The sequence below is a fragment of the Nannobrachium achirus genome (assembly GCF_963921795.1).
Source record: "Nannobrachium achirus genome assembly, chromosome: 1".
Classification (NCBI taxonomy): Eukaryota; Metazoa; Chordata; class Actinopteri; order Myctophiformes; family Myctophidae; genus Nannobrachium; species Nannobrachium achirus.
The window spans coordinates 54,996,969-55,012,923 of NC_137810.1; the positions used below are offsets into that span (position 1 = coordinate 54,996,969).

General features: G+C 43.7%; 1 protein-coding gene across 1 annotated transcript in view; it reads left to right on the top strand.

Annotated features, from left to right (window-relative positions):
• Positions 1–164: 164 nt before the first annotated feature.
• The window catches only part of LOC308293792 (mitochondrial coenzyme A transporter SLC25A42-like), a 29,973-nt gene continuing 14,182 nt past the window's right edge, over positions 165–15,955 (top strand). Inside the window, exons 1-6 of the mRNA XM_080736422.1 lie at positions 165–806; positions 1,481–1,610; positions 4,373–4,484; positions 4,767–4,792; positions 6,143–6,309; positions 6,852–6,968. Coding sequence (XP_080592548.1) covers positions 1,533–1,610; positions 4,373–4,484; positions 4,767–4,792; positions 6,143–6,309; positions 6,852–6,968 — 500 coding nt within the window. The 5' untranslated portion in view covers positions 165–806; positions 1,481–1,532. The remainder of the gene's footprint in view (positions 807–1,480; positions 1,611–4,372; positions 4,485–4,766; positions 4,793–6,142; positions 6,310–6,851; positions 6,969–15,955) is intronic.

Consider the following 15,955-nt stretch of genomic DNA (forward strand, 5'->3'; position numbering starts at 1 on the left):
TTGAGATTTTTTTGAAGGACTTGAAATCATGTCATAAAGGCAACTGCTAAGTGCTAATACCTAATAGGGAAAAAATACTGGAAAATCCTTTAGACAGCATCAATAACAGTTAATATTGATGCTGTCTAAAGTATTTTCCAGTATGTTTTCACATGTGCCCATTCTTCACGTGTAGGCCTACGTGAGAAAATGTATGTCGATACTGAATTTTCCAAGAAGAATAACAGTTTTGTGCTTTCATCGCCAACCACAACCTGGCAACCCGGTACTGTAGTCCTCCACGCGATAGTTCATAACAACTACATTTGCTCCTGGGTATTGTAGTCCAAAACAACAGAAGCCTACGTGCGCTCCTCCTCCTCGTTCTGTAGATGATAAGCCAAAAGCCATTGAAAGCCCAGACAAGCTGGAGCTGGTGGTGCGCAAAACCAGCCAGCAACTCCGTGAAGAATTCTTGCGTGGACGTCTAAATATAGGTCACCTTCCCCGTCGCAGCAGCAGTGGCATCTGTCGTTTTCAATCACCTTCAGAAAAACGTCAAAAAAGGAAACGTCAACATCGTGCAAGAGAGACGTGCAGCTCAGAGTCGTCTAGAAGGCTCTGGTCTGGTGCAGCCTAGAGAGGAGAACCCACAGGGAGAACCTATATGCAAACAGAGTGTGTTGTGTTGCGCAAGACAGACATTGACGAGCCTCCAGAAAACAAACAACTGTGGTATGCAAGGGCAAGCCACATCACTGCTGTTCAGTTGAATGAAGACTGCAAGATTGTAAACACTGTTGTTCAAGGCAAGCACGGAGAGAGAGGTGAGGAATAAGGATCGTCAAGAAAACAAAGAAAGAAACTAATGTTTATTATAGTGAATGTGATAGCCTACAACTAAAGGCCTCTTTGTGTGATTATCCTTTATATGCTGCATTGCTGTAAAGTAACTAAGTACATTTACTTATAAGTAGGCCTACTGTAAAAAAAAATGTTTAGGTATTTCTACATTATTTGAAATAGTTCCAATTTCCAATACTTTTACTTCTACTCCACTGCACCTCGGATCCAAATATTGTACTTTTCCTCCACATTTAAAACTTTAGATGGACTAGTTACTTTGTAGATTTGTATTATTATCGCAAGACATGCATTAATCACCTCAGCCCTATGCATTTCGTCCATTTGAAATAGCCGATCTGCTATTTGCTATTCTACATTATTGATACTTTTACTTTAGTAGAACATTTGAGTACTTTTTCCACCACTGCTCTTGTGTGATTATCCTTTCTATGCTGAGCAGTTGATTTATCTGCCTTAATTTGAGTGCGTTTTAAGTTGAGCAATTTGGATTAGGCTTATATCTGTCCTGTTTGTCAACTAAGTGCTTACAGTGTTTACAACAGAGCAAACAATGGTGTGCTAACCTGGCTGACACCACAAGACAGGCTGTTGAAACATTCTCTCTTCATTCTTTGTTCTGTTCCATGTTGTGCAGTGGTGGTTAGCTGGTTGTGTTTGACTGAATGAGTTAGCAGTCAAGGGCACATATGGCCCACCCCCACCAGAGAGAATTACCAGTACCTCCAGCCACCGTGCTGTCTCTGCCACCCCCCAGTCAAGCAAAAGTGAGTATATTTCTCTCATACACACAATGGTTCCTGTGTGAAATACTGAAATATTTAGATTTTCAATATGTTTATTTATACAGTTATTGTTACAAGTCACAATTATTTTATTGATAGTTATTGTTTGAACAATGCAAAGAATTTGTCTCGGTCAGGTTGGTGCATTGTGCCGAAGCAACAGCATATACACGTTTGAATTCAATAATTTACTCAGAGGGCTTACACAGAGGGCTAGCAGCATATTGTTGTTGTCGGGCAGAAACCATGTAGTGCATCTCTATTTTTCATCTTATTTATGTTCATAAATAAATGCACTACTTTATACTTCATTATGAGTTTTGCAATTGTTCACCAAATAGGAAGTCTTAAGTCTGTCTGTGGGTTTCATAATATATATTTAATTTAGTGAATGAAAAGTTGAAACGAGAGCTTGTGAATAATTCATTACTACATATCGTCTACTTGTGTGTGACGCTGTAGAATGGTAGGGCATTCATTTATGAAAAAAGAACACAAAAAGTTAAAAATATGGAGATCAGAGGTTTCTGCCAGACAGCGACGATATGATCCGTTTCCTGAAAAAGTCTTGGGCATACATACAAGGTTGACCGCCATCTTATGTGTTTTGACAACTGTCTGTCACTCAGTGAAGTACTTATAATGAGCACCAAGAATCATTAGTGAGGAGAAACGGGCAGCTTTGGTTAAAGCAGATTAGAAGGTTTTCTCAAGAACTATAGGGTCAAAGCTGACCTTTAGTCACTCTTAAAGGGTGAATGTTTGTTAAGGGTGAATGTGAATGATGACCGCAACAACTAAGGACTCTTGAATATTTCACAACTAATGACATTTAACTATTAATAATGAGTAATAATTGGTAAAACTAGGGCAGCAATAGCCTTGAAATTGGATACAGCACATACTGCTTGGTGTCATTAGATTGTTGGATGTCCCTGCCTGTTTGTTTTGGGGGATGGACATCTTGGCTTGGCGTTCTACTTGTCTCAAACTATGTCTAGCACCTAACCCAGCAAGCACCCTCTGCTGATGAGCATAATGGGCATAAAGCTCTGCTAATATATTGGGCGGTGTAAGCAGAATTCTTGCCTTTAAACACGCTTGCCCTCATTTTTCCCGCTGACCTCACTCCGACCGCCCGTATTGGGCGGTTCTTATATTATTGTAATTGTTTTACTGAGTATAGGCAAAGCTCTCTGTCTTCCGAGCAATCTTCGTTCCCACTCTCACCTATGGTCATGAAGTGTGGGTCATGACCGAAACTATAAGGTCTCGGGTACAAGTGGCTGGTATCTCCCTTAGAGATAGAGTGAGAAGTTCAATCACCCGAGAGAGACTTGGAGTAGAACCGCAGCTCCTTCACTTGGAAAGGAGTCAGCTCAGGTGGTTCGGGCATCTAGTACGGATGCCCCCCGAGCGTATAAGGTTAGAAATAAGTTTAGGGTTAGGCATAATTTTACTGAGGTTGAGATGACGAAAAGCATTAGGTTTTGGCACTGTTTTACTGAGCTTAAGGTTGAGAATAAGGTTAGGTTTGAGGCAACTGTGTTTTTCTGGTATTCTTGGGCCAACTTGAGGTCAATTTGTATTCGTGAGCATATGGCAGGGTGTTGCTGCAAAGGAGTACCCAGTGTGGTACTCTACCTCCACTGACACCGATCAATAACATAATAAGCTACATTACAGTATGTGCATAAATATAGAAATAGATACAATCCCAAATCATCCCTCCAGTCTTGGCAGCTGTGGAAATAAAAAAAAAGAAATGCCAATCATTACTTCGCTGTGGTCATGCACAAGCTGTCCTGAATAACGATAGTTGCGAAACACCATGTCTTTGAGATGTGTGTCAGTCTCTCTTATCAGATAATGGGCCTGTTTATTGGGTCCAACTAGCTATAAGGAAGAAGTCTCAGAGTCAGGTGGGAGCCATGTCATCAATTCTGGCACAAGCAGGGGTGTGTGACTGTACCTTTGGTGTCACGTGCGGAATATCCGCACGTGACACAGTACACCAGTGATTCTCAACCCTTTTCAATTCAAGGACCCCCAGTTTCATATGCATCAGGCCTCAGACCCCCATTTGATCCTGGGAGTTTGATAAGTCTGGGAGTGTACAAATGGAATCAAATGGAGCTGTGAGGGTCCATTTTGTTCCATTTGTACTCTCTCTGAGTTACAAACCTGTAATGATCTATTAATTTGGTTTCTAACTATCAATCATTTAGCCCTTGGAGAATGCCTTCAAGGTCCCCTGCCTGTCCTTTGACCCAACGTTGAGAACCATTGGTGCATATGAGTCCAGACTATGCTGCCCTATAATTAGAAACGTTGGAACTTGCTTTGAACCATGAATTGACAGAAGAGCTGATTAATGCAGTTGAATGGGTTGAAGTTGGTAATGTCGACATGCTAAAACAGGTCAAGTTCCACTGGCAGTGACATAAATTGCCTGTAGTACAGTTCATCTAACACTATACCAAAACACACACTTTTTAAATTATGCTCTCTGCTGTTTTATTTCTTGTATGTATGTGTGTGTGTGGATGTTTTTTGTCTTTTCTTATTTATTTTATTTTCAAGCTAGCAATACATTATTTACGATGACACTGTTTTGCAACAGACAGAGTATAAATAAGGCTTAGCCAGTTAAAATTAGGCTTGTGTTCAGTCCCATGGAATGATCCTAAGTATAGTAATACAATATGTGTCTGTCCTTGTGCCTTGTGTGTACGTACAAACAGGACTTTACGCAAAGATGGACAGTGTTGGATACCCTGCTGTGTGGTGCGTTTGCTGGAGCTGTGGCCAAAACGGTCATTGCTCCCCTGGATCGAACCAAGATCATTTTCCAAGGCAAGCACATGTCACTTTTTTGTCACATGTCACAACAGCACATTTTCCCCAACATAGAACCTGGCGACTGCAAATAGGATTTGTGTGAATTACAAGTGTATTTTGCACAGAACCTTGTTGAAAATGTATAACTCACTCATTTAACAGTCTTTACAGTGTCTGTAACAGGTGGAGTTTGCACTCACTGCTGTGATTGTTTTTGAGTACTTGCTAATCCTCTTAGTAGATGTTTAGCCTTGGGAAAGTATGTTGTTTAACACTTTCTCTCTTGTTCTGTCACAGTGTCCTCCAACAGGTTCTCTGCTAAGGTGAGTTTAGAGCTTATCAATACATCACAAATACTTCATTTAACCCTGATGTACTAACTAAACAGATACACAACAGTACACAATTTCAGGCTGTTCAATATGAACTTCTCTGTTTATTATCTTATATACTTATAATTTATAATTTAAGTATCAATAAGTACTGATAATGTGTCAGTCAGTCTATCAATCAATATTCCAACCAGCCGGGGTAAAACAAATAGAAAACAAATCTGCACACCAGACAATTCAAAGAAAGAAAATAAGTGAAATGTAAAAAAAAAAGACCCTTACTGCATCAAAAGTAATCAACAAACTATACTATTAAAAACAGGTCAAACATTGTCCAATTTGTCAAATAATACAAGAAAGAGGCAAACATTTTGAAAATGGCCAATCTTCACATTGTAAGCTTGTAGATCGGCTATTTTCAAGATATTCTGTGGAACTGAGAAGACATTCCAAGTGCTTGTCAGGGTGGGGGGTCCCCAGTTTAAATATGATTATTTTGGGGAACCAATGGTATATTGTACCACATTTTCATGGGAGCATTGCCTGGTGTACAGAACTCATTTGTTGTTTGTTTGTCTTTCCCCCCATGCGCTGTACAGCATCTGGTGTTTATAATTTGGACGTGCCTTCTTTTGTAACATTTCTGCAACTCGCCAGGGGTGGCGATGTGCTCCTTGTGAGCTGCGAGAATTTCTCTTGTCTAGACTCTAGTCTAGACTATCATATCTAAGAAATAAAGTAAAAGAGAAAATGCTGGAAGAGATGTCCAGATAACAATGAGATATTCACTCACTCACAGTGCCTTTCACACTAACTGTCTACTGATCATTGGGTGTGGTGCTTTTATTTTGATTATAATCAAATGGTCAAATAGGATAGGATATGTTAAGACACACATACTCCACATAAACACACACACACACACACAAAATCAGACACGCCCAGACACACAATACCATCAATAGTCCAACCTGCCCAACATACAGCCATTCAATTCCATTTCAATTCAAATGGCTTTATTGGCATGAGTAGACATACGTTTACATTGCCAAAGCAGAATTGTACACAATACAATACAGTCAAAACAAAATAAGTACAAGTGAAAGGAGTGAAACGGTTTTCATGTATCAAGGTTACATGCAGACAGTGCAGGGATGTATACAATGATTAGTAGTCTTTAAGGTGGTTGTGTTCCATTTGATATTCACTGACTCACTGTATTCTGGTCACTGGATACCCCCCACCCCCCATTTGATTGTGGTCATATTCTGCATATCCTTTTATTATGTCCATGAAAGCTAAGTGGCAATCTCTCCTTTCCCCCGACTTTATTGTCTTTAGGAAGCATTCCGGCTCATCTACTGTTCATACATGAAAGATGGCTTCCTGGGTCTGTGGAGGGGCAACTCTGCCACCATGGTGCGGGTCATGCCCTATGCTGCCATCCAGTTCTGCTCCCACGAAGAGTATAAAAAACTGCTGGGAAGCTACTACGGCTTCCAGGGAAAGTGAGTGGCGATTATAATAATAATATTAGTATTAATAAAGTGCAAGAATAATATTTATGCATGGGGCTGTCACGATTATGACATTTTACATGACTATGAATCGTCACTCAAATAATTGCGATTAACGATTTAATTGTGTTTTTGTTGTTGACAATTACATTTATTTTTGGCTTGTAGGCTTTGAAGTTGCACATTGTAGATATGACACACAGCCTAAATATACAAAGAAATGAAGGACATATTTGACAACTTTACACTTTAAAAAGAACATTGATAGTGGAAATAGCCGATCTACAAGCTCACAACGCGTCACAGTGATCTGCTATTTCCACTATTTCTTAAATGTTTGAACATATATAAAACTGTGACAGCCCTATTTATGCACAATATTACATTTTTGTCTCTCAGTACTAGTTTTTGTATTTGTTCTTTAAGATAAATGCTATATACTGTAAGTGCAAAATCACTCTGTGCTATGGTGTGTTATTATTAGTGTGTCAAGGGCACATGTGTTTACATGCTGTTCTGTGTGCCGATTCCAGAGCTCTGCCGCCTTTCCCCCGCTTCCTGGCAGGATCGCTAGCTGGCACCACAGCTGCAGCGCTAACATACCCTTTGGACATGGTGCGAGCCAGGATGGCAGTCACTGCCAGAGAAATGTAGGCACAAAATTACACAAACAACCCCCTCCCCCCTCCCCACATACAAACCCACATGTATACAAAATAGCACATTTAAAACAAAATAAAAATAAAGGTACAAAAAAGGAACAACAAGAAGAAATAAATATACTATATAGAAATTAAGTAGCTTTAAGAAATAATAGATCTAGACTGAGGTAGCTGTAGATAACCTACTGTATAACATCTCTGACACAGGTAATGGCAATGTTTCCATATAATCTAAATCTAAATACGGTGGCCAAATCTTAAATCTCACAAAAAAGTGTCAAACCCATTTCTCAGAAGATCAGTAATCTTCTGAAGAGAACACAACCTTTCATTTCTGAGAACGATCTCGCAAACAGGACGGGGGAGTCTGGACTTCCAAGTTATTGCAATACATTCCTAGCGCAACTCCAAGTGCAAAAACATCCACTGTTGCCTTTGTGTGGAATACTACAGAACACAGTACAATCCTCAGTGGCAGTTTATTGTAGGTCCATTTGACCAAATGGACTTGCAGGTCAATTTGGTTACATTTTAACACAGAATTAAACAAACACTGAGGATTTGACTGTGTACTGTTGGTGTTGTAGGTGATAAGAACACAAAGTCACAATCTGATCAAACAATCATTTTAAATGGATTTAGAGAAAGACATGAGTGGGTCACCACCAGAGATAAAGAAAGAACTGATTGTATTGGCGTTAATGTAACTGGCCCTTGATTGAGGGTGTGACAGACGCAGCAGGGACCCCCACAACCTCTTCATAGATTCCATATAGTTTCATTGTTTGACAGCACGATTGTAGGCTATAAGAGCTAATACTGTGTCCTAATACAGTATTTAAGAGCAATTATGCAGAATGAAGGGGTGATGTTCAAGAAGATATGATGATGATCATATGGTTCGTGAAAATCAACTCCTCTTCACACTCAATTAAGTGTGGGTTCTTTTAATGAAGTAGTAATGTTTCGGTTGCTTCACAAATCAATTCACAATATACAGTAATAAAGGAATGTCCAGATATGATTTTAAAATTATCTCATGTCAACTTATTTATTGAAAAATCATAAATGGTGTGCACAACATTTTTAAGCAAAACTTGCTGTCATGCGAGGAGAACATAGGATAACGTCTTAGAATCGTTTTAATCTACTTACAAATACGTAAGTGCATTAAAATGATTATCAGTCCAGCTAATTTAAGCGACTATACTGTGGTGTGTGAACCACGTGGGAGGTAATAAGATCGGTAGGTCAGACCTCTCCAAGATATGCTTTTAGATAAAAGTATATTAGATCTTAGACTACAGACGTTATTCTATATCCAACCAAGTGAGATATTATCAAAGCTTTATTGATTATATCGTAGATAGTCACTAGAAAAAGGTGGCGAGAATCGCGTGTCCCGTCATGGTTATTTTTCAAAAACTACAGCTTTGCGTTCAGCCTGTAGCAATTAATATCTCAAACTAGACGCGATCATGTGTCGCATGCTTGTTTAACATACAATTAATAACCATGAAAAGAGACCCATTCCTCGCAAAACAAAATATGTAAAACTTTGTAAAACGTTTAGAAACAGACTAACTAAATACTTTGCAAAGAAGAGTTCTATTGCAATATAACGCTCTCGTTCGGTACATTTAGAAGTTAGTTAGTTTTTACTCTGCTTTACAAGATTACAATGAACAAATAAAAGAGATAATACTGATTGATTACGTTCAGACTGGATGCTCGGTCATAGAAAAATAAAAGAAAGGAAATGAGAAGAGAAAGTAGCGTTACTGTATTGCTTAAGGCTAAGTCAATTCAAATGCTAAACCTTCGTCCCATATAAATGAGGGAATTCCCTATGTAAGCGAGTTATCCACAAAACCATTGTGCGACCACATTACAATGCATTTTGAATCAAAAGCTTACCGTGGGAACAGGGAAAATCAAAGAAATGAAAAATAAAACGAAAAAGCTGCTGAAACTGAATGTTGCTCTTACAGTGTATTTACAAAAAGGTGTAAAATGCTCATGTGATTATGTCTCTTACTCAAAAATGAGACGATCATGTCCTATGTTCGTTTGGCTCCAAAACGAACGCATGATCTCCATCAGTTAACAGTAGGCCTATATCACACAGGTCATCTGCCCTCCGTCTATGGGTTGCGCGGAGCTTGGTATATTTTGCGACCGTCTCGTCGCTATGGTCATCGGGAAGCCTACGTTATTTCGGGCACATAGAGCATATATGGAAAACACAATATTTTCAGACAAAGGAAAGAAGGCGTCGCTCTTCACTTGTTTTAGCGCCATCAGATAAGGTGTTTTCGTGTGTGTGGACTGGTGTGACATTTTGTTAATGTTCCGCTTAGTTGAAAAGTTCACGGGGGAGAAGTCTTCCCCCCCCTGGTGTTCTGGTCACACTCGTAAACACAGTCGTTTGAAGTGCAAGCGATGAGCTAGCCCTTTTGCCTGTCTCGGCCAAAGGTGGCTGCTTTCTGTTTATTCATGGGCAGGAAGGGGCAACCTCTGCGTAGTGTCCTTCCTCCCCCCCCTGCTGCTAGCACCGAATCTGCCGACACCAATTTCCATCGGAATGTGTGTGTCGGCACTTTCACCATTGAGCTATAGGCCAGCACCTCCGGCCTTGTCGCTACAGAATTCCCCCCTACTGAAACTCAGGGGGTTGTAGATCGTAGTATCCAACATCACCTGTGTTTCAGGTAATACGGCAGGTGTAGACGTTGTAGTAGACATCACCCGGTCATCAGGAAACAGGATAGGCGCGGACGTTGTAGGAGATGTCACCTGGTTGTAGAGCAGCATGCCAGGTGTACTCCTTGTGTGAGCATAAACGGAGCAGGTTCAGCAGTAGAGATGCTCTCCGGCCTCCAGCAGCTTAGGCGTGTGGGCCATAGAGACGGAAGGGAAAAAAAACAGAACAGGGCAAAACAAAACAGGGCACACCTTGTGCTCCCTCTCCACTGTCCTTAAGGTTCACAGCTATCAGTTCAAGATACATTGTCATGATAGTCGCACTCAATAATCTACATGCTTCACAACTAAGCATTGGAGCGTATGCCTCAAGGTGATAGTGACAGGGTGAAGGAGGAGAAAGATGAAAGAAAAGAACGTCCTATAGTTCTAGGTTGAGCATCAGTCGTGATATAGTGGCCATAAAACTATAAGGGGGCCCATAAATGATAAAAGTAAAAATAACAACTCAGGCGTAAAAGTTAGACCACGGAACACAGGGTATGATGAATCCTGGTAAGCTAAAATGGTCTGGCCTGAACACATACTCAAATCACACACTTAGAATATAAGATGGGGCAAGGCCCATTTGTTTTAAAGCATAAGGTGACTTCGTCCTATTCTAACGTGGTCCAATATTGGACCATGGCTCAGAGGTAGGTGCCCTACACTTTAGAGGTAGGAGGTTGATTGTCTTAGTCCAGGAAAACAACAAAATATCACAAAAAGGTATAAAAGTAAAGTTATAACCTCGCATGAAAATCCCAATCGACCCTAGCCGCAAAGCTTGTGGTAACATGGTGTACATTCACAGGGTTTCTCCGAAGAGAGAGGTAGTTATTAGGCGTTGCGTATAGGGACCGACTTTCCTAATGGGAGATCACAATAAATCTAAAAGATTTCCGATCTACGTGTTGGGTTCCTCTTTTATATAAAAAGTAAACAAAGGAAAACCCCAACAAAAAGTAAAAATTAACGATTACAATCATATGTCGACGGAGGCCGTCCCCGTTTGTCCAAAGGGGGAGGTATCTACTTTGAAACTAGAGCCCTAGTATCTAAGATTATTCGTCTTGTATAGGCAGGGTCCCACGGTCACCTTGAAATGGTGGGTGGAGGGGAGTGACTTCTGGGATCTCCATGACTACTGATGGTGATGCCTCACGACATTTAAATCGGGCGGCGACGTTGCACGAACGTCGATTGACGGCCGTTAGGCGCCTACCGAACAAGAATGCAGTGACGGCAGCGATAATATAGCCCAGCACCACTAGTAGGACTAGTAGGGAGTCGGAGGCCGACCAAGAGCCGGCAAGGGTGTATGGGTCGGAGTCCATTAGGACAGGTTTGGTTTCGAGGGCAGCATCGAGGGCGTTTAGCTCGATCTGCTGGGGTGCTCCCTCCAACTGTCTGAGGGTGTTCGAGTCTAGTTTGAGTTCATGTTCGTCGAAGAAAGAGGAAATCTCTAATTCGGTCGGAATGGTACCCTCGGGTAGATGGAATAGTGCCATTTCGCCTACGTGAAAGATGGCTCCCTTTGGGACATTGACCCAAAAGGTTTGAGATGGTAGGGCCACTGCATTGGAGGTATCATGTATGTCATATCGGATGGTACCCATCAGTTGGGGTGAACTGACAAGCCAACGATTTCCTACGATTTCTGCTTTGGTAGTCAGAACCTGGGCCCTTGATTTGGTCTGGGCCATACATCTGGACTTGTCTTGCATGGGTTTGAGTCCACAGATTCCGTTGGTGTTGTCTCGTGTAAAAGGTTTAGATGGGCATAAGTAATGTACGTCTTTAACTAGGGTGCACATTTTCAAATTGGGCGCTAAGTAAAGACTGGGAGTACTGTCGTGATATGCTACCACTTCGGGGGTAGTGATCCGGACATAGGTGTCATCATGCCACCCCCCTACGTTAACTACGTCCTTGAGACGATATACGTTTTGGTTGTCAATGATAGGGAGACTAAGGATGAAAGCTAGTTCGTTATGTTGGGCGTCTGCGGTAAGGAGAAGGGCGCCTCCTAAGGCATAGGCAAGGTGAGCCTGGTCAAGGGAGACGGGACCTCCTGTGGCCTGGCTCAGGATGTCTTGGACTAGGGACATAGGAACTAGATAAGCGGGAATCCTACCCTGGCTGAGAGCCTCTATGCATGCTTCAACCTCTCGTAACATGTCGTTCATTAACATCTGGGCTACTTGAATCGTTGTCAACTGATAATCCATCATGGTCTTAAGCATTCTGAATTGTTCGAAGGAACGATTGAACATCTGGCTGTAGGTATTTACAACAACAATGGTCTTTTTGAGGGTTTCTCCTATAGTTTGCATCTTATCACTTTGTACCTGGTATTGCGCTTTTATGTGGGTTTGCTCTGCTTGAAGTTGTTCCAGCAGAGTTCGATAGTGGTGTAAGGTGACTGTATTCATCCCTGAATTACCCAGACTAAAAATGGATCCAACCGCGGCCGCGGCAGACAGTAGGAGTCCTAGGAACCGTTTTTGGCGAACGGGGTGTGTTTTCAGTTCCTCTAGGGTCACCATGTTCTTCTGTATTTGTGCTATGATGTGGGATACCTCGGTTCCGCCATGTTTTATGATGTCATTTAAGTAATATGCTAAGTCGGAGGATATATCCTCGGCTAGGAAGGCTTGTTGCAGGTGGTGCATGTGTTTTCGGTATATGGCACTAGAGTCGAATTTGACAGCTACTGTCCTCGTGACGGTTCTGACATTTGTAATTAGTAGACCTGATTGGTCTTTGAGAACGATTCCCGCAGCGTCGGCTTCCGTGATATAATCGGCTTGGAATGTGGCCTCGGAAATCAGGGTCAGTAGTATATACACTCCTAGGGCTCTCATCATGAACTAGGGAGAAAAACAGAAGAAACAGAAAAGAAAACAAAACTTACTATACGCGTCATGCAAAGGATTTAAGAAAACGAAAATAAACACTTGTCTTATGATCATGTCCTAACCTAGACTCGTAAGATGTTATTTGAGGTCTTATTTTGAAAGGGTTGAAAATATGTCTACTATTAATGTTGAGATGGCCTGTTTTTTTTTACATGTGATTGAATCACTTCATCTGGCTTCGGGGAACACTGTGTGTTCGTTCTAATTCGCTTTACTGGTCTTTTAGTTAGTGATGCGCTGAGGGGTGTGCTTCTTGACTTGGTTTCGGTGCACCCACTTGAACTCTGGGTCACTTCGCGGCTTAGGGATTTTGATCTTGTAGGCCACGGGAGAGAGCTTGTCAACGATGGTGTATGGTCCTTTCCACTTGGGAAGGAACTTCTTGCTCAATTTCCCGGGACCCGGTCTGATTATCCTCGGTGGGTACGCAAAGATAAAATACCAGACCTGATCCCCTACTTGGAGCTCCACCTGAGACGCCTTGTGGTCGTAGTACGACTTCTGGGCATCAACACTTTTCTGCAGATGTTCTTGGGCAAAGGAGAAAGTGGTTCTGAGGTGGGCGTGCAGGTCCGTCAGGTATTGGTGAGTCGTGTAGGCTGTGGCCAAGTTCACGTTGCCTGTCTGGTACAGCAGATGTAGAGGTAGAGTCATTCGCCGGCCTGTCATCATTTCGAAAGGTGACACCCCCGTTGTTGCGTGAGGTGTTGCCCTAATGGCCATGAGGACCAGGGGCAATTTGACGTCCCAATCTTTCTGATTGGCAGAGACGTATTTTCGCAATATGGTCAGGACCGTACGGTTACATCTCTCAATTTGACCAGAACTCTCTGGGTGGTAGCTGATGTGGAGTTGGTTCTTCACACCTAATAACCGCCAGACCTCTTGCATCACTTCCGCAGTGAAATGAACACCTCTGTCTGAAGATGCCCGAGCACAAAGACCGAAACGACTGAAGACATGGTTTAGCAGGAGTATTGCCGTGGTTTCCGCGGTGTCGTTAGTCGCAGGTAGACATTCAATCCATTTCGTGAAGGCACACGTAATGGCTAAGAAGTATCGATTACCTCTAGACGAGACAGTCGTGGGGCCCACCCAATCCAGTTGGAGGTCGGACCACGGGAATGAAACACCTCTCCTTTGGAGGGGTGCTCTGTGGTTGGGGTTAGTCGGTTGGAACTGGCAACAGATCAAACACCCCTTCACGTAGTCTGTCACATCCTCGTACATTTTCGGCCAGTATGCCACCTGGCACAATTCCTCGTACGTCGCTTTGACACCTCTGTGTCCAGCGGTCGGTGCGTCGTGGGCGTACGCCAGCAGGACCCCCCTATGATGCTGAGGGATCACGAGCCGTGGCGAAGTGTATTCGTCAGCAGCATACAGCAGTAGACCATCCGACATGTGCAAGCGTTTACGCAGCAACAAGAGCTGAGCCAGATACTCAGTAGAGTTGGCATCGTCAAGCGGAATTGGGACAGGTACGACGCCACACAGGAGCGCAATGACATGAGCAAGTGCTGGGTCAGCCGCTTGAAGGGCCATCAAATCCGAGTCCGTTATTGCCGGAGCCAATGCAGAAGGCGGCGGTGCGGGAGCAGACGCCATGGGTGGGTTCTGCGTGGCGCGAGCGGCAGCCCGCGTCACCACGCAGACGTTAAGGGTGGGAATCGGACAGGGGTCGACAGGGACAAAGTCCCAAGGCAAACCTTGCTCAGCCCCCATCTTGGCGAGGGCGTCCGTTTCATCGTTGAAGGTTTTGTCAGGCCCTGGAAGGGTTGAGTGACCCCTAACCTTCTTCCAGTATATCTGCATATCCTGTGTGTTCACGATGTGATCACATGCAAGGATCAAGTCTTTATGCTTGACCGGTTTCCGACCTGCAGTCTGAAAGTCGTTCTTACGCCAGTTGGGCAAATGGCATGTGAAACTGAGTCGTGCGTAGTTCGAGTCAGTGCAAATCACCAAGTCCTTGATGTTGTGTTCAGACGCACATTGAAGTGCAATCAGTATGCTGGAAATCTCCGCGTATTGAGAGGTCTGATCACCGAGCTTGAAACACAAGGGTCCCGCAGGCTTGTTGCCTACCCACACCACCCCAACACCCGCACGGCGTGGGGGGGGTGTACTGAAAGAAGACCCGTCGACATAGACTGTCGACATATTTGTGCACACGTTCTCCTCGTAGTAGTGATGACGCGTCGGTGGGGGAGGCGTGACATTGTGTAGAATGACCTCGGGATCCACCGGATCTTGCGTGCAGTTCTGACACACAGCCAGGCCAGAGCCTAGGGGCATTTTATGGTTCTGGGCGTACTTGACCTCTATGTCGTGGCTCTGGAAAGCCATCAGCCATTTGGCGATGCGGGAGTTAGTCACTGCACCCTTCCGCAGGCGTTGGCTGTTCAGAAACATGACAGGCTGGTGGCACGTCTCGATAATGACCTTCTGTCCCCCCACGTAGTTGGAGAAATGTGTTACCGCCCACACCGTCGTGAACAGTGCTTTCTCGCAGTCCGAGAACTTTTGTTCGACTTCGTTCAGGCCTTTGGAAGCGTAGGCAACAACCCGCTTGTCCGCGTCGTACTTTTGGTACAGACCAGCTGACAGACATGTCGGGGAGAAACCCGCCTCCAGGTAGAAAACTCTGTTTGCATCTGGAAAAGCCAAACATGGTGCGGCGCATAGTGCACGCTTCAGCGTGTTCATGGATGTGGCTCGTGCCTCCGTCCATGCGAAAGGTACGTCCTTCCTAAGAAGTTCCGTAAGAGGGCGGGCTATCTCCGCGTAGCCATCGATGAATTGTCTGCTGTAGTTACAGACGCCCAAGAAACTGCGAAGTTCAGAAACCGTGGTAGGCGTTTTCAGATTCAGCATACCCTGGATTCTGCTCGACTGGGGTTCGACACCGTCGGGGCCCACTAAGAGCCCTACGTAGTCCACCTTTTTGCGCAACCACTGAGCTTTGGCCAGCACGATTTTCGCGCCGGCCGCGGACAATTGTCCAAGGACGTGGTCGATCTCGATCAGGTGGGACGGTATGTCCTTGCTTCTGATCAGGATGTCGTCCACGAAGATCACGTTGCCTCGGTCGGAGGCGTCAGGACATGCGCGGTTCAAGAAGATATTGAATTCCGCGGGCGAGTTGGCATATCCGAACGGTAACCTGTTAAAGGTGTATTGTCGGTTTGCGAAGGTGAACGCCAGTTTATGCTGGTCGTCTGGGTGTACCGGTAGGGTCCAAAAACCCGAGGCCACATCCAAAGTGGAGAACACCTTTGAATCTCTCACCTTGGGCAATTCCTGCTCTAG